The following is a 23570-nucleotide window of genomic DNA, read 5'->3' on the forward strand; positions in this document are numbered from 1 at the left end:
TCATTTAGTGGTAAGATATTAAATCTTTAACAACAAGTAAGTAGATTATATTATCCTTTATTCAATTCAGTTCAGTAAAATTTTATAAAATTTTTAGTTTGTTCAGCATAATTCTATCAATTCTTTCTATTCCTTTTATAATGAGTGTTCTGGTGATTTACCAGATGATCTTTACGTTGGAAACCCTTTCCGCATACATCGCATACAAACTTATTACCATCAACGAAATGAACACTGGCATGTCTTTCCAGATCGTGTTTATGGCGATATCTGTTCTCACAATACTCACAAGCGAATGGTTTGTCTGTATGGTTCAACATGTGCTTATTTAGAGACTTCAACGTGGGGAACCTCTTTCCACACTTCGAACATTTGTGAGCCCGTGGTCCACTGTGGTGTGCGTTATTGTGCTGCTTCAGATAGCATGGTTTGGAAAACTTCTTGTCGCATTCAGCACAATATGCTGCGTCTTCTTGAACAACAAACGGGGCCTTTAGAGGTGTACGTAGCTTCTTCTCCATGGCAGGCGGGATGGACTTGTTCGTTAATTTGGGCTTTTCAACAATTGGCGACAGCAGTTTTGGGGGGAATGTACTAGACTGTCCCAGAACAGGTGAAGTAGACACCGGACTTGGCGGTGTCTGCTTTACAGTTAACGGAACTGTACTTGGATTGGGGACTGTCATAAAATAATTGTACAGGGTGTTCTGTGGAAATGGTCGATTGGTCTTTGGTGGCGGCACATAACTGTTTTGCACCGGTTCATTAATAATGATTGCCTGTTTAAAATGCTGATTGAATGGGGTCACAGTCGAATTCAATTCCGTAGAATATTCCTGCATTCTTGGCAACTGAGTGACCACCGAAGAGTTAACAAGCTCTTTCATATAAGCATAAGCATCTGACATATCATCTTCTTTATAAAACATTGACATCATAATAGCCGAAGACATTACTTTAGATGAAGAAGACATTTCAAAAGAGTCCATTATAGCTGCGATTTTGTTTAGTAGTAGTTATAATGAGCGTTATGTTGATTAGTGTAACTTTGTCCAGATATTATGGAAATATATATTTTACCCACAGGTACGTATTACCTGAGAATAATACAACCCGAAACAAATTATATTTTATTGAGATTAATTTAAAGTGTGAATCTAAATATGTAATTCAATTTAAATTTAAGAAATTAAGTACGAACAGGTACTACATTGTAATTAGTGATTATTTTCTGTTAGATTAAGAATTTTAAACATAAACCACGTCAATTGTGAAAAACCCGGGAGTGTAATACTGGCATAATTCCGATATTTGGAAAAATGTAGGTGCAATAATAAACGCTAACTCAATCAATAGAGGCATTTTCGTCGTGGATGCCGATCCAGCCTCTCGCGACGGGAAAATTCCAAGAGAAACACAAACAACAGCGTGCGATGCGACCCATCAGGGAGACGGGTAGGCTGTGCCGGTGACGGTGCCATATCAACAGAAGAGTAACGCGAATGATGATCAATAAGCCAGGGTCCTGCCGGCGATGTGCGGTTTCCATGACGACACAAGAGAACACCACCACATCTACCACCTCCACTAAGTGCGTGCGCGAGGGGGCTCCAGGGGGAGAAATCCCCCCGGCGGAGGGTTTTCCACGAATGTACTCGTGATAAGTTGCAAAATCCCATTGTTTCGGGTAATATGACGATTTATTAACTGAAGATGTGAATAAGGAAAATGGAGAATACGTCTGTCCTTTGAGAGGCCAGACTGGCGGCTGTGTTCATTAAAGGAAAGGCGGTCTTAAAATAATACGACTATTTCCATTTTATAATTGGATACGGACTTTTATTAATTTGCCCATGCATAATAATTTTCATTTATTTTCATCTAATCTAAATAATTATTTCAGATGATTAATAAGAAAATCACTAAAAATAAGACTAAATTCTTTAATTATTTATTTATTTTTTATCATTTTAATCATATATTTACACATTTGAATACACAGATAAATATTTCTTTGCCAATCTTGAATTAAAGATTACGGCTTTAAACCCTTATAAAAAGAAAACAGTTTTCCTGCTTAAATAATTCAATTATGTTATTAAAATTTTTATTCGGAATGTCAAAGGGCTTGTTAAAGGAAGAGGGTTAAATTTAAAATTATTTTCTGAAGTCTTGTATCAAATAAATTATCTTAAAACAATTATAAAATTTGTTTATTTATAAAATCTATCAAATTATTAGAATAATATAAAATATACAAAAGTTTTTAGATTGATATATTTGGTACAATTAAAAGCATATTTAAATAAATAATATCCTCTTTTTAATTTTAAATTCTTCTTCTATAATATTAATGTCACTTGAAGCTCAAATTTCAAAATGACGCATTTAACAAAAATTCTTTATAAATTTAAAAAAAAAATAATTGATTGTGAAATATTTTGAAATTAATTTGTATATATAATATATAACATTTAATAATATTATAACAATTTTTAAACTGGTTGAATTCAATGTTTTTCAAATTAAATGAAGGTTTTTTCAAAATAAATTTATTATATTTATAGAGTTTAATAATCCCTATTTTATTATTTATAGTCTTTATCTTTAAATGTAATACTGAAAATTTGCATTTTTTTCATCCACACAATTTAATATATGGTTTTATTTATAAATAATCCAACACAATGTAAAAAAATTATAGTATAATTAGATTACTTAACATTAAATAAATGTGTGACAATTTATACAAGAATTTTGTTGTACACAATGACATAAATTAAAGGCGAGAAAATGTTATTATTGTTTGCATAAGGCAATAACATTAATATTTTTTGTGAAAATGTACAAGTTTATATTTAATTTCAGTTTGTTAAATTTAAGACTCATTACTGTTGCATAATAATCTATTTACATATCGAGTACATGTTAATTAATTGAATGAGAAACGTCGTTAACAGAATATCTTAAAATAAAAAGTTGTAAACTCCACCAAAGTCCAAATAGATCAAAGAGCAATTCAATTACCTTTAGTAACTTTATCAAAGGCTATTTATTTTATTTTCTGTTATTCTGCGACCAGCTTTGACTTTTCTTAACGTAAGGGACGATGTTAGCCACGTATACCAAACTGGTAAATAGAGAACGGCTTATTATTTAATTAAATAATTACCAGTCTTATTTTAGGTTAACGATAGTCTAAAACTTCTATTTCATTTTACAATCTCATTCTGCCTCGTTGATTAGTTTTTTTTTAAGAACCTGTAACAGGATCTTTCATTTGCACTAAATAGTTCTGTGAACGCCAATTAGGGTTTAAATAAAACTTTTTTGCACTGATTATTTTATCATTGTATTTTTTTTTATTTGACTGTTGAAATCAGTGAAGCTACTTACATAAAAGCATTTTTGCATGACCTCGATTATATGAATAAATTAGGTGAAACCTCTTTTTCCATTAACTCTCTTTTAACAGACGAGCTTTGGATCGTTCACTGTAATTTGGTTGACGAAACCAATTGAATTATCTCAATATCCCTTTAAATACTTTGTATCTGTAGTTAATAGACCTGTCAGGAGATTTTTAATAATTCAACTTTCTTTATAGGTCACTTGCCTCCTATTTTTCACAAAAAAATATGGAAAAGGAAACTAATTTTAAACTATTGGAAAAAATCTTAAAAAATTAATTTTATCCCCAGTTTTTGTTATAAATAGATTGTTTTTTAATTTGTTGTATATTTCTTATTAATTGTTAATAATAGTTTTAATTTAAATTTATTCACATTTTTCTAATAACGACTAATTCTTTTATATTGTTATTTTAAAATCACAAAAAGTGTTTAAAAAATATTATCCGAAATATATATTTGGGTCTAGAGACATTACAGGCAGTAAGCCAACTGCGCCATCTGTTTTCAAACTTGAAAACGACAAGAAAACGGTCCTGCAATATCCTAGCTGCAGGATGCAGGGTAGTTTTAATACGCATGGTCCGAAACTGAGATAAACATTATTGATTAGTCATATTTACCCAGAAACTCTCACAATTTAACCTCACAAAGTAGTGTAAACACCTAATAGAACCCCAAAATACAATGTTTTTTCTCAAATAAGGTAAATATTATTTATTGTTTGTATTGTGGGGTAATTTTCAAGTTCATATAGCTAAATCTTAAAGGTAAGAAACTTCGAAACCTTAAAATACAGTTTTCATTCATTTTATTAAGTTCAGTTTTTCTGTTGAACACCTGGGAATTAATTCAACAGGTATATGTATAATCTAATTATTTTAAATCCACCAAATTATTTTTTTTTCTAAAATCTATAATCGTATCTAATTTCTCTTTTTAATTTAATAACCTCATATTTGTAGAAAAAGTATTTATTTTATTTTAGGAAAAATATATTATAATTACCCTCTAAATAATAGATATGCCACTGTATAATTAAGACATCGAAATTCTTAATATGCCTTAACCGATAACAGGTGTTTAGCAACTCGACTCCCCCATAATAAATGCATGAACCTTTGAAAGGTCCATCAAGTCACCCGATGACACCCTTCAGTCATAGTCATTCTTGGGGGTGAAACATGTCGAGCGACGGGGACCACTTGAGGCCGACACTTCGGAGGCACATATGTAGGTGCACGCCCTCTATCTGTAACCAGAGATGTTATCAGAACCTAATGACGGTCCCCAGGGTGCCCTGGAACCCCTTCATTAGCCCACTGCTGTCAACACTTGCAATTCAATAAAAGTCTATTATAATGGGTCGGTATCCCATTGTTCGAACACCCCACTTTTTGTTTTGGCGACGTGCTCTCTATTTATGTATTTCGTATGAATATGATATGGAAAGATATTCTTTTGATAACCGTGACATGTTTTGGGGATGTATCAATTTGATTGTTGCCCAAATGCAACTTTCTGTGTCATTAGTTTTGTTTCTTTCGGGAGTAATTATGTTGACAACATGTCGCATTGAGGTTGCCATTGTGTCTCCTATGTCTGTCTATTGTGATTATATATAATTGAATTCTATTTTATTATTTTATTTATCTCCCAATATTGTAGACATAGCATTAACAATTAAACTTTTAAAGTTTTTGTACAAAAGTCTAAACTAATATTAATTTTGGTTACAGTTTTACTCTATTTAAGGTTGCATGGACTGTAAAAAAATCCATCATGCGAATATATTATTTCCTTCAAGCATTCGTCTGTTTAATTGCCGTCTCCGAATCAAGAGGACCTCATCACCCACGCGGCCATGTAGTTAAAAGACACGTACATTACAGGCCTACGAAAGGATTTGGAGAAGAGAAACTCATTCAAGACGATAATTTGTTGCACGACAAAGAACACATCCAAGTAATTACTTCACTGTAAAGCTGTAAAAATTTGAAGTGAATTATAAAATTGCAGGAACATCTGGAAGAAGTTGTCAAAGAACCAGACTTATCCAATATGACTGATGAACAACTTGAGTTTTACTACTTTCAATTTCACGACGTCGATAAAAATAACAAATTGGATGGATTAGAAATTTTACAGGCACTATTTCACATCGATCATCACGAACTTGAGGGAGCAGGTGATGGAACTGATGATGTTGAACATAACGACGAAGATTCATCCAAATATTATGTTGGTAAGGTGCAAATCCTAGTTAGTCAATTAAGAATAGTAAAATAGTGTTTTGCTTCTTTCAGATCTTATAGATGACGTACTAAAAGAAGATGATACGGACGGTGACGGATTTCTTAGTTATCCGGAGTATGTAGCAGGAAGACAAAAAAAGAAATCAAGTGATATTAAAACAGCAAATACTAAATTAATATAAATATATTTAATTCTAAATATTTAAAACATTTACAACCTCATTCAATGGATAATCAAGAAATCTAAATATATTTGTAAGCATAATGCCAAATTCGTTATTGTAAAAAACTTATAAATCAAATAACAGTACTAATATCTATTTGTACTTGATATGTGGATAAAATAACATTTATACTGATATAAAGATCTTCATCAACATTAAAACGTTTTCAATTATTTGACGAATTTTAATTACTTATTTTCTAAAAAACAATTATTAATAGAACTAGTTCCCGTGATTAGATTCACAGACAAATTGCTCACAGTCACCCCCGTTTCTGCCCAACTCAGCAGCATTGTCGACCTCTTGTAAAACATAATCGTACGAAGGATCTGGATCTAAAGTGAACATTCTTGCAGCTTTTATCAACATATCACCTGCAGCAACGTAACGTTTGGCTTGTTCCGGTTGTTTACAGGAAATCTTTTGAAGGCAACCATTTTCCCCAGGTCTACCTATAATTTGTTTTAGTTAAAATCAGAAGGAAATATAGTATAGTAAATTTACCACTAAGATATCCCAAAAATAGCAGTATTTCTTCGTCGGAAAGTATTGTTTCTCCTCCTTCATTGCTTCTGGCAAGACCTCCTTTCCATGTACCAGCACCTAAAGAACCAGCGGCGAATATTAAAGCTTTTAGAAGGACTAAAACGAATAGATTCGTTAAGTTCAGTGAAACAACTTGGGAACTTCCCCCTGCTGCTGTGACTCCATATCTGGGCGAAATGAAGTTGGAGGCCAGTGATGTCAGGAGACCCTTAGCATCTATCGCCCGCCTACACAGAAAATTGATATCCAAAACCCTGTTTTAAGTGTTAAAGAAGTCTTACCCATTTAACTCGTTGCCTGTGTCATCACTAACGACAGCACATTTCACAAAATATAATAAAAGGGAGGTAATAAAGAAAAACAACACTAATTTCGGTAACATTCTAAACGGGCACTGTCTGCAAACAAAACAGATATAGAAAATGATTGTTTACTTATATACCCTTCCATAATTTTCAGATAATGTGGCAGGTTGTTAAAATCATCATTCTATTGTATTGTCGTTATTCTATTGTTTATGCTCCGAATGCTGAACAAACTGTTTCATTTAATTCGAAGTACATATAGAAATTATTAGAAACTTAATGTCACTTACATTGTAGTAGGTGTCACGCTTTTCTAAAAGTTATATAAAATAAACAATAAGTAATTAATCCAGTTATGCAAAATTTTAAATCACGTGTTATATAATTTTTGAAGATATATGTAACTATTATTATTATTGTAACTTATTTATAAGAAATATAAATTAGATACTAATAAATAAATTGGTAAACAAACTAATTTACTTATATTCAATATTAATTGTTACTTATTCATTTTACATCTTTTTTGATGTTTATAATTATGTACCAGACTCCTAATTTTAAAAAAAATTATATAGGAATGTAGATATTTACATAAAATACTTTTGACTTGATTAATTGATTATTTTTCAAATTTATTAATTTTTAATAATAATTTATTAAAGTTTTCATAATAATAATTATTATTTTTTATATTTTTATGAAATTTTAGTTCAAGTATTCACAAAATAAAATATTCTTAATTTTATTATTATAGTTATTATTTACATTTACTTTTATAAAGTAACTATTTAACTATTTTATTATTAAGGAATTAAGTACTTTTTTAAATCTAAATTTATTATATTTACTAATTGAGGATATAAAGTTGATGAGAGTAATAAAAAGTAAAAACAAAAAAGTTATGTTATTATATTTTATTTAACATTAACTATTTTTAACAAACAAAAAGTTATTCCTACAACTAATTTATAAATAAACAGGTATCTATGTACAAACATTATTTGCTAATTAAATACTTGGTGAAGTCTCAAATAGACAGTTCAAAATGAACAAAACACAAATTTCAAAAAACACAAATTTAAATATATAATTTAATACGTCTAACTTCAATTTGTGTTTTAAAAAAATTTCACTCGATTCAATTAATAACTAAAATGGCATAAGTAAATATGCTAAAAGGTAACATAAACAAGTTAGGATATTGTTGACGAAATTAAACAATTATAACATATTTATACTATTGTCATGGAAAACTCAATATAAGTAAACTTTAAGATTAGCTTGAACTAACACATAAACATAAACTTTGAATATTCTATTTGGAATTGCAAAAGTTGAAAAAATATATAATTTATTTTCTGGACTAGCTTAGTCTTAACATCTCTCTAAAGAAAGACGCAAATCGACCAATATATAAATAATTTTTTCCACGTCGCTCTAAGGTTTTAAGCAGCTGGAGCATAATATGGTATATTCTTTTGGCAGAAGTACTGATTGCAACTTCTTTGCTTGATGGCATCCATTACGTCTTGCAAGTGGTGAGATACTGCATTAGCCACATCAGGGTGGATACTGAAAAGAAAAACAATTAATTAGTAATTATAAAGCTAATAGGAGCAAATATCATTAGAAGAACACCCAATAAGAAATAAATGGCCAAGAACTTAATTTAGTTATTGTATCTAATTCGATCTAAATGGACCACACAAAAAAGATATTGGCGAAGATTAATCGGAATCAACTTTTATTGTTCGTTATCAGTTCGTATAAATCAAAGTGTTATACACAGATAAATATAGTGACTAATACGAGTTAATTTTCTTCTATCGCAGTTCCAGATCTGCATCTGGATATAAACAACAATGGTGAAATGTCATTAGTAATTTATTGTCGTATTCTCTATAACAGATTTTTCTGGGTCACGAATAAAAATGTTGCTCCTTTTAAATAATAGATATTGTCACAAATAAATTAACATCATTAAATTCATGGGAATGATAGCATTGTTTTAGGTGTTATTTTACTGCTCACTATAAGGATTTTTGCATACTTTCAGGTTTTTATTCGATAATATCAAAATGATGTAAGGAACTTTCTAATAAAATTAACAAAATTGTTTAATTGGTTACTGGGTTGTGTGACATCAGTGCAGATACAAATCTATATAGTGTGCAAAAAAGCTTTTCTACCTACTACTATTTAGTAGACACACATGTATTATGCAATAAAGTGTGTTATTATCATTGAAATGTCCGAAATCGAAATCTATTCTTGGAATAGTATGTTAATGACCATGTGAACACGGTCAATTGTCAAAGATGAGTGCAAGGAATGTTGAACTGCTGTAGGGCAAGGTGCGCTTACTTTCACTCAGGTTCAGCGATGCCAGACAACTAGGAACCATTTAATGTGTATTATCGTATAAAACACTTGTAAAGTTGCGTCAGGTGTTTCTCAATTTATATTTCGCAATTAAAACAATCTAAAAAATTACTGCAATTGGCAAATCATCAATTTGAAGAGGAAATTTGATTGAACAAGGTGACATAATCAATTTAAGGTAGTTAGTTGCAATTTGCAAGTATAAAAATATTAAATTGGAAAAGATTTATATGCTATTAAGTTTGAAATATCCTAGTTTTAAGTTCAATTAAATTAATTTATTGCTCAACCTAGTTTCATCTTAAAATTAATGCTAGTATTTTTACTGCTAACTCTCCAAGTGTCAAGAATGAGACATAAATCATCTTAAAAAGTTGAAGAAACACATTTGCACTTGACTACTACTTAGTAAAAAGCTAAAGTAATTCCTAATCAATATTCGAAAACTAGTCTTCTTTAATTTAATTCACCATGCGCATTGAACTCGAACGCGTTTAATTGCGCACGTATGCCTTAAATAAAAAATGTGTCCCACGTAGAGAGGTTCGAAAGTACTTTTACGAGTCCATGCACAGTTTCACTTTCTTTAAATCGTTAGATGTAACTACTCATCTGTATCGAAAAATTTTCGATCCGTGCAATTATCTTGTTTGAAACCGGCTCTTTTTAATGAATGAATGATTAACTGCTTGGAATCCTCTGTTGGAATTCGATTTTTTTAAGAGGAAGTGTGTGGCTCCGAGGCAATGCGGTTAAAGAAGAACATTTTTTAAAAGGAAAATAGTATTTGAATTATACCAGATAGACTGGATCAACGAGGAACAATTTACTTTCTCCTTTTGGAGTGAAGTTCACACTATAAACCATATGATGGAGACATGGAGATTATGATTATTAAGCAATTAGTCTAATTGTGTAGAGATAATTCCAAGGTAAAATGCATATTGACATTATTAAAGAGATGGATTAAGATTTTCACGAATTAAGTGGAGAAATGAGATCGAAAGAGAAATTATTTATTTTAATTATTTAGCAGTCTGGGATTGCATATTACATCTTTACGTAAACATTTGTTATAAATAAAATTAATTCTAATATTGGAGTTTATAAAGAAATGTCATATTTCTATCATAAAAATATAATTTAATTTTAATTCATTCAAAGAAAATTTATTATAATATTAAATTTGAATTATGTATAATAAAATTTGAATGTATAATAAATATGTATTAATTAGAACTTTTCAAATGTATTATATTGATATTATTATTACTATTATGAATGATTTTTATATAACTAAACATGGGCTACAATTAATCTAATACAATCTATTTTTATGTAAAAAATTACACAAAATTAAAATAAAGATAAAGAGAACAAATTTATTTATTGAATTAAAGTTAAATTAATTTAATACAATAATTATTTTTATGTGGCAATTTAAATTTAAATAAAAATATTGAAAATACATAATAATAAAATAATTTTATATAGCCTCCACTGATGATTTAATTGTTTATTTATAAACAATTTAAAATTATTATAAATTTGTTTAAATAGTCTATTAACAGTAATAATTGATTTTTTAAATTAAAATTATAACGACAAAAATAAAATTAATATAAAAATTATGGAGGTTCAGATCATTTCTTTGAAAAAATTCAAAAAATTGTCTTAAGAATTAATAAGATTTTTTAATTTTTTATATATTAATAAATAACGTAATAAAATTTATGTGTGGATATTTTTATATAGTGTTTTTTGGTTTTATATTTTGACATGATCATCAAAACAACATTTCACAGTACCCGATTTTATCTATTTTGCTTATAAATGTAAATTTTGTCTAATTAATTTTAGAACACGTGAATATTCGTAGAATTTTAAACATTCATAACTTTCAAAATTTTATTCCCATTTTAATGAAGAGTTTTGGAATTAAAAATTCCTTTTCCATGTTTTCTTTTCAGTAATCTATATATCACCGATGATTTTCAATTCACACGCCAAAATTTAAATATTTTATTGTAGAAAGCTGCACATTAAACTAAAGATCACATTCGTGGCATATGCATATTCAACAATTTAAAGACGACACCAAAATATTACATTGTTAAAATATTCAAAAATTCGATACGAAAGCGGCGAGACAGTAACAAAACTAAAGAATTGAACTTGACCTTATCGGACTTGTGTTTTATTCCTTTGCCGTTTGTTACATTAATTCATGTCCGTTCCAAATATGTCATGTTAATGGGTCGAGATAAAAATCGCTTAGAAACTTTACAATGTCAATATTTGAAATGTAAATATTACTGTGGAAATGGAATCTTCAGCTCGTGCGTAATTTCTCTGTTCCAGCACACAATGGGAAAGTTTACGTTGTGTAGAACCTTTTGACATTTCTTTGCTTCATCGTATGTACAAATAATTGCTATGTAAACTTCACATTTTATTGTATTCACCTAAATTATGCTAATACAATTCCTGCTGTCACTTCCACGTTTTGATTGAGCATGGAAAAAATAATTTTTAATGCATTTCCTTATATCCAACGGTGTGACGTAACAATCAGTGTCTTCATGTCTTACATTTCTGCTCATGCACACAAAATTATAAATTATAGTCGCATGACCGCATGCAGCAATAAAATCCACACCTGAATTTCACCATAAATTATTTATCGTAAAATAAGAAATACTTCCTGTTTTCGCAGCAGAACAGAGAACTTCAAATAATTAATTACAACAAGAAGCAATTATGCGTATGAATGGATCGTTTGTAAAACCGAAATTACTACTTCCTGTGCTCACGTGTTTGCCTCAGGCAGATCGGCATTGTGAGTGAAACGGTCTGCTTGAACGTCGCAGGAAAGGTGCGGTTATTTGCGTGTTAAATTCACAACTATTAAGGTACGTTCTAAAAAATTAAAATTGATGATGTGACTTAGTATAACAGTGGAATTGTACTTGGGTCATTCTACTCTTTAGTGTAATAAATCTTCTTGGAACAACAATAAGAATAATTTAGAAGCTGAAGATAAAATAAAACTCATCAATGTAAAAAGCAAAATAATAATAAATTAAAGACTATTAATTAAATCTAAGAAGTTTCTAGGAAAAGAATTAGAACGTCTGAACATAATTTCTATTATTTTGAAGAAGTTAAAGTTAGTAATAACTGAAACAGAAGATAAGAAGGTCCACTGAGGAGTACTAATAAATAAAACTACTAAATACTAATAAAAGATTTAGGTATTATCAAAACTCTGCTGTAGAAAATAAATGAAAAACGTATAGACCTTCTTTTTGTGGGACCTATCCCATAGGTACATATATGGTAATAAAAGAGATCTACTTAAGAAAGAAGCTGCTAACATAACAGAATAGGCGAGGAACAAGAAAAAACGTGAACCCAAATAAAATGGCAGCTATGGCGACCATCATCAACAACAAATTAAAATTCGACAAAAGTTAACAAATCTATTAAAAACGTCATCAATAAGTAAATAATTTATAAATGAAGACTTCGAAGATTTAGAAGTGTGTACTAAACAATTATTTTTTGTATGACATACGATATTACCACACCAAAAATTATTTTAAAAGAGCGTCCATTTTTATTTGAAAAATCTTAAAACGTGATTGTAAATATTTAGCAAACGTGTATATTCTGATTAGTTCAATGATAATTTCATATAAACTGCAATAAAATATCATCTGTCATGATTAAACGTGAAGATAGTACTGCAAATTCGTGACTCTATAATGAAACTACCGTTTAAGAACAAGTAACATTCATTGTGAAACTCCAATCACCAGCATAACAAATCCATTTGCAAAACAAATTATTTTAGTAATAAAATAAAATTTCACTTTTGCTCGTCTCAACCTAGCTTCCTAGATATCTTCAAGAAGATTGTCCATTTCGTTGAATCAGTTTACCTAATAAATATTAAATCTATTCACCGGAAGCACAAACATTTAAAAAAACCCTTGAACTTCCTGCGCTCGTAATCCAACCATGAGTCTCCTTCAGAGACATTCACGGACATGATGCGATGTAGATCAGTCGCGTGTGACCACAACGTCTAGTTAAGGCAAAAGCCTTCATGAATGGGATGACCGGACGAACCGGGTGGTCCGTCTGTCGGTCAGTGTATCGCCGCACGCGGACAGTCGCCTCTGGAACCACCTCGAGGAGAAATACTTGGAAGGAAAGCTTTCTCCGTCGCGTCGGCCTACATAACCGACATGACGCACCGTGGTGCGAGCCAAGTCCACTTTGGACCGTTGACCTCATGGCTTTTAATCATCATCATGATATTCTATTAATTGTAAAACTGTAGTTTTTTTTAGACATATGGATTTGCTCTACAACATATTAATGAGAAAGAATAGTTTAATGGTGTTACACAAGAAAAATTAATCCTTTTATTACTTGTCTTGGTATATATAAAACTTGATTGTGTTTTTCCTCCAATGTGATTTTTGTAAACTCTTTAATAGTCAAACCAGGAGAATATTTGTACATCTGTCTAATTTGGTAGGAAATAGAAATTTCACTCCTGTGGTCACTTAAATTATTATTCGATGAAGAAATTATTTACTTAACATTTAAATTAAAATCTCCTTTTGGAAATACCAGTATTAACATGATCAATATTAAGAGTTTGTAAAGATCCTAGATTCCAAAATGATACCATTGTGTCTGATGTGGCTCGTCAATGGCAAAAGATAAAAACTACTTTCTACACTAATCGTTCTCCGAGGCGCACTTGTAGTGTTTTTGATCTAAAAGTGCATCTTGTGTAAAGAAAATTGCGTAACTACGCTTTATTATTTATTGTAGCTGTGTTATAGCGTTTCAACATATAAGAACCAACTTTTCAATGTCACTGTTAAATATTAAAATGCAAACTTTATAAATAATTTATCGGTGAAATGCATCAATTAAATTTCTAATATAATTCCTTTTTAATTCTAGCGTTATTTAGTTAATATTCTAAATTAACTAGGAATAATTTTTAACACACTTACTTTGTTAATAAAGTATCCATTTTCTTCTCCATTAAAACAACCTCGTCAGAGTTCTGTCGGATCATGACCTCACAGAATATCCTCTTGGAACAAGGAGTGTCTGACCAATAATGAGTGGCCGATAAACTTTTTAAGCTAGCATCCCTTTCCACATTCTTCTCTAATTCCTGCATGTAATATTCGTCTTCAGTATTCCTTCTCACTCGTTTATGATTCTGTTCTTGCCTGTTGGCTTCTTGAATCATATCATTTTCGATACTTGCAATTATTTTTTCCAAATAGAACTGGTTTTCCTCCGAACTCCTCCTCAGCCTTTTATGCGAGCCTTGATTTTTAGAATCCTCCATAATAAACACAATGTCGTTCTGTTTCGCGTGTTGTAAGGATCGCATTTCTTCAGGACTCAAGAACCTGCCCACTGCGGCAGCTCCCAAACCTAAAACAATCAATTCTTGATGTATATAAGAAAACTATTCAAAACAGTGAACTATAATGGTGTTTAATGATATTTACCTAAAGCAGCACCTCCTGCAACCAATCCCAGCGCTGGTAAAATAACCGATCCACCCATCGGAGCGACAAACCCAACTTTATCCTGAGCCCTTTGCGGCGATTCCCCTTTGGAGAATCCTAAATTGTGGGAGATTTTATGGGTAGCTTCGACAATGGGTTCGAACACTGGCCTCGTCAATTGTTGCATTCTTTCAAATCCGCTTTGCACGTTGTCCTTGATGCTGTCAGTTATTTTTATCCACAATGGTCGTTCTGTTTGTGGTTTAATATAATACGTATTGTAAGGATAATTTGTGTAATCTTTTTTGTAATATTCCACACTGTTTCCGTAATACTGTTGTTGCCTGCCGGAATTGACGTTATCGTAACTGGCATAGGAATCCTCGTAGTTGTTTTTCATGTATTCATCTTCTTCAGGACTCGCTTTGGCAGGTTGTACGCCTAGTTCTGGGTGGGCGTATTGCAGCACTGGCGTACGGACACCTTCGTTAAAAGTTACAGGACTAAGTTTGGTGCTTTGTGGAGTATATAATGCCGAGTTTGGATAGCTTGCTTGGCCAGGATATTGCAGCATCCTACGTTGCATTTGCTGGCTGTTGTCGCCTTCGTAAGACCTGTACTTTCTTCTAGTAAAGTAATCCTTCTTGGATTCTTTAGCGTTGATTTCCTTGATGTAATCAATTAGCTTTCCTCCAGAAAGTCTGGCGTTGTCAGCTTTGGTGTAGGGACCAGTGCCACTCGACGAGAACTTGACGTAATCCTTTTTAGGCTCTTCATATCCACCATTTGTGTTCTGTGATAAATTGTCTTTAACACTGAAAGGTCCGATTGGGCCCTCTTTAGGTTTTTCAGGTTTAAAGTTGTCTTCTTTACTGTACGGTCCCATGGATCTTGGTTCGTCCTTAGTTTTTGTTATCTGACTGGCGTAAACGAGTTGCCCCACTGGCACGGCCGCTGGTGGTTTATATCCTTCTTCATACGGCACTAATTCACCGTTGATGACTCGGGCATTTCTCCATGTCTTCTTGTCACTCTCATCATCAGGGACTCGTACGCCATGGATTACTGGAATTCCATCGCTGTCGACTTTCATTACGGACCTACCGCGTTTCTTGTCCGCATTTTTGACGAACACTTCTTCAGATGTGATAGTTACTGGCTTTGGAACATGTGGTAACCTTAAAATGGAGAAAATCATTTCATAATTCAATCATTATTGTAAGTTTCATTAATTTAAAAAATAAAGTTTAATTACAAACATATAACAACAAACCTTGAACAAATATCACTGTTTTTAATATTTTTTGTTTATAATTAAATCTTTACGTGTTGCATGCAATACATTTATTTGATTTGACTAATTGATGAATTGATTTTAATATATAATTGAATAGAATGTGGAAAATCATATATTATTCAAATCCTTTATTCTTATATTTGTTAAGTAACTAACATGTGTTTTGTTTTTAATCCTTCACGTGGATCAACATGCTTCCTTTGTTATATCACCACTTCTTTAGTCTGACCACGTTTTTCTGTAGAATTGCTTATATAATAAAAATAATAAATTAGGTCTCAATAATCTATATTTATGATATTATGTGTTTGAAATTCCACAAATATTTAGTTCATTAAGTGAGACATTTTTTTAGATAAAATAATAAAGTAGAAGAAAAAACATTAATATTATCCTTCAACCAATAAAGAAATGCTGTTGATATATAATTAAATTTGTTTGCAAAACCTGAAAGCAATTGCGAATGGACATGGAAAGGCAAAAATATCTTGACATGATTTTCTCATGTAAAATCCAATCACGAAAGAATCTTGCCAAATATTTTGCACCATATAATTAAGGAAATATTAGCTTTGCAAAACATTTAATTGCAGTGATCATATGTATGAAGTTGAGACAAATTATAGTTATTTAATTAAACGACGTTTGAAGAATCTTAGAAGAAACAAATATTCAAAATTAGCATACCTATCGCTGTCAATGACGTTGCCCAAATTGTTGTTGAACAATTTCCCTTCCGTGGCATTTCTCACCAATGCGATCGTGTCCAATGTGATGATTTTAGGTTTGTAATACAACGAGTTGGACAATGGTACCCAGTTCGTGTATATTGCCCTCCCGTATTGAGGCTGATTTTCCTGTTCATCCACTTTCTGATCGGTTTTCTCGTTTTCCGTTCTCCGAACTGTTTGTCTAGATTTCGCGTCTCGTCTTTTAACTATTAATTGGGCCACGCTGCCATCCCGTGTCATGACGTTTAACGTCTGGGTGTCTTCGGGGTTCAAGCTTCTGGACACCTTGATTTCGGTTCGGGTTACCGAAACTGGTGCCTTTTCGCTTTGTGAGGTAAATGAAGCGAGGGAAATTATTAGGAGCACCTGCAACAAATAATATTTATTGATATATTTGTAATTTATTATCTATGACATTGTATCCGGTGTTTTCTATAGGATGGGTAATAAAGATGATACACTCCCATTATTTTCACTAAATGAAACAATATTAATGATCGTTTTACGTCTTACTCTCTCTTATCCAAAATAAATCATAGTGTTGTAATCCTGTTACCAAATTTATTTTACGCATGACAATTGTAATTTATCTCTGGTTGTCATAACATCTATTAGGCCAATTGTTTTTAGGTGTTATAATGGCAAGTTATATGCTAGATTAAATAGAAAGTTTTTTTATTGTCGGTGTACTTCTATTATGAAAGTTAAAATATTGATATGACGCGTGAGAACTTATTAGGAAACAGAAACTTATGTAAATTTCTTCCAGTTTAAGCATTGTTGTAAAGAGAGGATTATTTTTTACATGCTGTTTAATATTTGCATTAAGCATTGATTACTTATTAATGGGAGTTAAACTTTTGACCAAAGAGACAACTTTCTTCAAAAATAAGTTTTTATTTAAATAAATTTATCCACTTTAGAAGTGACTATTATTTTTCCTTTTCAGTTTTTTTTCCATTAGAGTCAAAAATACATATAATTAATTTTTATTTATTTATAAATTATTCGAATTTTTATTAATAAACTTATATCCTAACCCAGTCTTATCCAACACAATTTAACCTAACTTGATAACCAAATCCAAACCAAAATAATAAAAAATAAATTTAATTCTTTTTAATGCTTTGAAATGATACAGATTGAATTTGCATAATAAGCTCTGGTATGGATGAATGTAAATTTTCTGGAGCAGACTGCCCGTCTGCTTTACTTTATTTGATCACAGTATCGAATTGATTTATTACACCAATTAACGCTTTAAATCCCCCAGACATACATTTAGGACACATACGGCCAAAAATCTGTAGACACCTATTACCGACTTATAATTTTGATCAAAGTGCACGACGCCGCAAGAAGAAAGTCTTATTATCTCTCCGAGAAGTCAATAACATTGAAACACATCACCTACTTTCACTCATAACGCAAGTTGAGATATGTCCACTCGACGCTAACCACTTAGGAATCGGCCTGCAGGTGAAAATTGAAAATTGTCTATTTTAAATCGGGTGATTATTAATTACTGATATTCTTGAAATTCTTAGACAAGTCGCTCGAAGGCCCAGCCTAACATGGCGAATGCCACATCATCGATCTTTTTTAACAGTCACCACAAGTGACAACTCTTTATATGATTAGTATCTTAAAAAAATCTCCATTAAATTTTAAACGGATAACATATTTAATAAACTGTTACATATTTTATTTACATATTATTGTTTTATACTTTACAAAGATGTCAATATGTAGTTAGATTTTAAATAAAATTTTCAGAGTTATAAAAACAATATAACATTGAATATTATAATAAGGTTAATATGTTTTATTATTTATTGTTGATTTAAGAGTTTAAAAAGTTTATTTTATGATTTTTACAACCTAAAAATTATTTAAATTATGTTAGTATTTAGTTGTAAACAAATAAACTTTTTCCTATTTTTCTTAAATATTTAATAATTTATATTTATTTTCTATATATAATATTACTAATATTAAGTGTGTATAATTTTTTGTTAATATAATAGTATATAGTTTATAAAGTTATAATAGAATGTATTTAAATGACTGCGAAACCTTTAATTTCAAATAAATAAATTTCCCTTTTTTAATTGACTTTCATTAAAATATATTTAGTATTAATAAATAAGTTAATATCAAAAAAGTGGAAATTGTATAAAATACTATAATGAGATATTTCTTGTGATTTTGTATTCAGGAATAATAATTAAATTGCAATCATTAGGTTTTTTAAAATTTTTACAATAAAGAGCATATATGTAAATTATACTGGTCTTTAAACATATTTAAAACATGTGAAATGCGTATATAATTATGTGTTACTCGACTAATAACACACAAAAAGTTTACCATTGTATGCAATGCATTCGAACTAATTGCATTGTTAAATGAATTCGTTGTAATTAACCATTATAATCAGTGGAATCAAAAGAATGCACAACAAACGAGTTTAATTACATATATTTACACATATTGTTGTATTGCTCCAATTCTTGTTTATATTAAGTGGGTTGGCTTTAAAAATTTCAGCTTCAATTCGTCGGCGAATTTGCATTGGTATCACGAAAGGTAATTTAGTTGTTACAAAAACAGTTACTAATTTTAAGAGGTTTAAATTTACGTTTGACTCGATTGACCCACATTTTACGGTTTTACTTTCTGTAAATCGTACATTCTTGATGCATTTAGTTGAATATTTAAAACGGATTTGAATAATTCATTAACACATTTGATGAATTCGGCACAGGACAAAATATTTCCTCATCGTATGCAAATTAATTAAGAGCGACAGTGTTTTCCATTACCGTTTGAAATTACTTTCGGTTGGATTTCGTTTTCGGCCAAATTAAGTCTAATTAAACGTCCAAACAAATTTCTTTTTAGCAATTTACTCTTTTGGTACAAGGATGTTTGGGGACGGTTTCATTGTGTTTGTAATCAAATGAATATTGCAATTGTATTAACATTTATAATGGGCTAATCATTAGATATAATTTGTTTAAAAATATACACGAGTCAGGTCAAGTCCGTATGTCTATTACGACAATGAATAATCCAATCAATGACAGTATTAAATAACATAAATAACTAATGTGACACCTATAATTATACTAGTTTCTAAAGTAGGAACATAATAGATAACCTCGATAACATAGGAGAAGAAGCACTTCAATGCACTACTACATAACTATAAACTCGAGTAATCACAGTTATTATAAAATAGTACTATAACTATTATAGTGTTTTACATATTAAGTGTATTGGGTCAAGAATTTTGTATTCCATGGTTAAATATCAAGAATAGATTCCAACAACACCCACAAAATGACTATAATATACCAAATTAATATAATCCTATCAATATTAAAATGGAAAATAATATTGTGTTCAATGAAATGCATCGACTTAGAAAATAAGGAGATGAATTTAATCAGATAATATTCATGATCTGGAACATTTTTAATTTTAAAATATATTTGTAAATTATTGTAAAACTTGAATAGTAATAAAACATATCTAGTATCAAGTAATCACAAAATAACTATAATAAACCAAATTAATGAAATCGTATCAATATTAAAAAGGAAACTAATATTGTGTTTAATGAAATGCATCGAATTAGAAAATACGAAGATGAATTTAATCAGATGATATCCATGAGCTGGAACACTTCAATTTGTAACATCATTAAATTATTATGGAGGTTAAATTCACTAATAATCTTTAACAATAGAATCCTCGTTAATTATCTCATACCACACTTTACAAATCATATTTCACACTTTTACGATTACAGCTCAGCAAAAGTAGAACATCCTGTAGTTCAGTTATTATTTAGTAGAAATCATATTAAAAAACAAAAGTGATTCGGAGTAAATTAAACAATTTTATAGTACTTGACTTTCTCTCATTTTGCTTTCAATTATTGCTAAAATTTTTATTGTAAACAGTAAAATTTATTTTTATTGTGCAAAAGATGTAAAGTTTTATTAATTATTTATTGGATTTGTCTATATTAATAACCATTTAAATAATTTAATTCATAAAAGAAAAAATAAATAATTAATAATTACACAAATTGCAAATGATGTAAATTATTTATTATTAGTCCTATTATTATTTTATATATTTTAATTATAATTAAATTATTAATTACCCAAGAAATCCTATTGTATAAATTTTATAACAAGTAATTATTTTTGTAATGCCAAAAAAGAGAAATATATAAATTGCTAAAAACATTTTATTTCTAAAAGCAATTTTACATAATCATAAATAGTAGTATAAATGTCATTTTATTTTTTAGTTTTAAGACTTAAAATTGCTACACTTAATTATTATTTATGTAAATTAGTTTTAAAATTAAAAATTAACGTATTATTTTTTAGATGCTTCAGATATTAAAAATTTTATGTTTTTGTAATATTTTAAATTGTCCATAACTTTTTATTCTTTTCAAATTAAATAATTTATTAGTTAAAATTAATTTTCTAATTTATTTAAATAAAATATAAGTAAAAAATGAAATAAGTAACAATTTTCAGTAAAAGTTTATACGACTTAAATTTACACAACATATTATATTTTTAAATAAATTATTGTTAAAAGGAAAATAAATTTTTTATTTTTTTCATTTTTATTTTTTTCATTATATATTTCTTTTAACTTTGTATTAGTGAAAAAGTATAAAACATAAATAAGATTATAAATAAAATGAACTTCTTAATTTTAAAAAAGTAAAAAAGTGCAGCTTAATATTAAAGTTTAAAAGATTTTATTAGACTAAAAAAAATAAATTTACCTTTAGAAGCTCCATTATTGTGATTTTAAAAATATGTATATCTGGGACCAGTAATAAGCACAGTCTATACTCAAAAAACACAAAAAGTAGTCCTCGCACAACAATTCGCACCAAACACCGGTATCCCGGTTTCTTAATCAGTCGCCGCTTCTTGTCAAGAAAAAACTCTTCGCGCGTTGCGCCGCGACAATCGACTGAATTCGAGTTCCACTGCTGATCTAACGTCGAAATCTCCTCAATGAAACTCTCCTCCGGTGTGCAAACGGTAGTGGGGCACGGTGCAACTGCATGTGCACATGCATCGTACACGATGAGTAATGCGAGCGGTATTTTTTGGGTAAAAGTTCCTTTTTTAGAGCGACTTTTCAATCACTTTCTACTGGGAGATTTTGCTTTCTCGGCGGGACTTTTATAAAAATCGAGACGGAGCGTTTGGAATTTTGTGCAAACTTGAAATGGGCAAAATCATTAATGCCATTTCATGTATTAATGAGGAGTTTATATACTATATTCGTGTGCAACAAGCAATGTTCAAGACCATCTGCAACCGAACGATGGAAACTGTTATGTGTTTTAACTTGGTCATTAGTTTTAGGAGGCACATGAGATTTAACAATTAGACATAAATGTTTTTCAAAACTTTCTATGATTCTATTTATGTGAATATTAATTATTTTTACTTATCTACCAGTCTAAAGTATTCTAACCCAAAGCAGACTTAACCCAATTTAATGTAACTTAACCTGCTAGTTACTGATGTCTCACACTGGGCTTATCTGGGACTCACATATAATTGTTCCACTCAGTTACATCCTTTCTTTAATATTATTTTAAAAACTTATAACCGGAATTCACCTTTATATCATCAGCTACGGGTGTTGTACTTTGGGCTTAAATTCCCTATCATCTCCACTCTTCCTGATATTTTACCCCTTATAAACATCAGCATCACCCTAAACGGTATTTCACTCTTGAACATCACATCGATTATATTCTCTACCGTCCCCTTCAGTTTCAGTTATTAGATAATCCCTCTATCTACTACAGTGAACACGTTAATTTTTCGCTGCTTTTTGGATTCTCTTCGTGTATATTATACTCTCATTCAGTAAAATCTGTGTTAACATATCCATATTTGCTCCATTCTATATTTTCCATGTTTTCGTCTTTCGATTTTTTTTCTTTTTTTTGCCATCCATTAGTGAATTTGGATGCAATCCTGCTATTACTTGAATGGCCTTCTCTATGCACTAATCAGTCCTTTTCTTATTATCGAATCTAACCTAATTTATTCTTACACAACCTGACTCAATTTAACAAAACCTTATTAACACAATTAACTTTTATTGTGAATAGAAGTATCCTTTAATTTAGACATTGAAAAATAGAAAGTTTTTAATCACATTTACAGTTTCTGAAGTTATTTTAAAAATCACACCTATTACCTATTTTTAAGTGTTCAACCATTTGAAGTAAACTAACTATTTAAGTAAGTATAGTGCAGTGTGCAATTTATTAACACTCCCAAGTAACCTGATAAGATCACTGACAACTTCAAAAACATACCTATCAACATTCATCTATCACCATGCGAGTTGGGAATGAAGGAAGAATCGTTTAAAATTCCACTTAGACACGGTTTCGTAAATAACGAGGGCGTCTCATAATCAAGTGGGTTAATAATAAGATTCACTTGCAGATAGTTATTCGATGCATATTGTGGTGCATTCAATGTAAATTCGCGCGGGGATTGACTAATTGCAAACAGTGTGCATGCATGTAAACAACGATAATATCAGTTGCTGTATATGGTTTTAGAAACCACTTTATTTCCTATTTTTTTCCCAATTTTATGGCACTGAATACTTGACCAACAGGACATGTTGTAATATTTTAAGGTCTAGCATTGAGAAAAAAGGATACAATATATTCTTATAAAAGTGTATAAATAACGAATTAATTAACTAAAATTTTATAAAATATTTAAAGGCAATCGAGTTATTTTTCGCAAAAGTATCAAAGATCAAAAATATTTTGATCTGA

The 23570-nt window shown here is 30.1% G+C and overlaps 4 protein-coding genes across 8 annotated transcripts; 1 reads left to right on the forward strand and 3 right to left on the reverse strand.

Moving 5' to 3' along the window:
• On the forward strand, positions 1 to 6062 carry LOC109595032 (multiple coagulation factor deficiency protein 2 homolog). Of its 4 annotated transcripts, none has more exons than XM_049969739.1 (4): positions 1 to 36; positions 5150 to 5375; positions 5430 to 5655; positions 5717 to 6062. In XM_049969739.1, the coding sequence occupies exons 2-4, from the start codon at positions 5193 to 5195 to the stop codon at positions 5845 to 5847; spliced, it is 540 nt and encodes a 179-aa protein (XP_049825696.1). In that variant the 5' UTR covers positions 1 to 36; positions 5150 to 5192; the 3' UTR covers positions 5848 to 6062. The 4 variants fall into 4 exon arrangements, with proteins under 4 accessions (XP_049825696.1, XP_019865867.1, XP_049825697.1 ...); XM_020010308.2 differs by lacking the exon at positions 1 to 36 and adding an exon at positions 4040 to 4116; XM_049969740.1 differs by lacking the exon at positions 1 to 36 and adding an exon at positions 4045 to 4116 and having other exon boundaries at positions 5166 to 5375.
• Positions 117 to 953, reverse strand: LOC109595008 (zinc finger protein 366-like). Its single transcript, XM_020010282.2, has one exon. It carries the CDS (start codon positions 951 to 953, stop codon positions 117 to 119), a length of 837 nt encoding a protein of 278 aa, XP_019865841.2.
• Positions 6063 to 7096, reverse strand: LOC109595031 (uncharacterized). Its single transcript, XM_049969738.1, has 3 exons — positions 6717 to 7096; positions 6394 to 6662; positions 6063 to 6341 (listed from the first exon to the last, which is right to left on the reverse strand). The coding sequence occupies exons 1-3, from the start codon at positions 6815 to 6817 to the stop codon at positions 6112 to 6114; spliced, it is 600 nt and encodes a 199-aa protein (XP_049825695.1). The 5' UTR covers positions 6818 to 7096; the 3' UTR covers positions 6063 to 6111.
• Positions 7097 to 8077: 981 nt separating this feature from the next.
• LOC109595025 (uncharacterized) lies at positions 8078 to 21691 on the reverse strand. 2 transcript variants are annotated; one of them, XM_020010301.2, is made up of 5 exons: positions 21528 to 21691; positions 16662 to 17071; positions 14678 to 15855; positions 14165 to 14600; positions 8078 to 8315 (listed from the first exon to the last, which is right to left on the reverse strand). In XM_020010301.2, exons 1-5 carry the CDS (start codon positions 21540 to 21542, stop codon positions 8189 to 8191), a joined length of 2166 nt encoding a protein of 721 aa, XP_019865860.1. In that variant the 5' UTR covers positions 21543 to 21691; the 3' UTR covers positions 8078 to 8188. The 2 variants fall into 2 exon arrangements, with proteins under 2 accessions (XP_019865860.1, XP_019865859.1); XM_020010300.2 differs by having other exon boundaries at positions 14165 to 14615.
• Between the last annotated feature and the right edge of the window lie 1879 nt (positions 21692 to 23570).

Source organism: Aethina tumida, chromosome 7, assembly GCF_024364675.1.
Source record: "Aethina tumida isolate Nest 87 chromosome 7, icAetTumi1.1, whole genome shotgun sequence".
In the NCBI taxonomy this organism is placed as follows: domain Eukaryota; kingdom Metazoa; phylum Arthropoda; class Insecta; order Coleoptera; family Nitidulidae; genus Aethina; species Aethina tumida.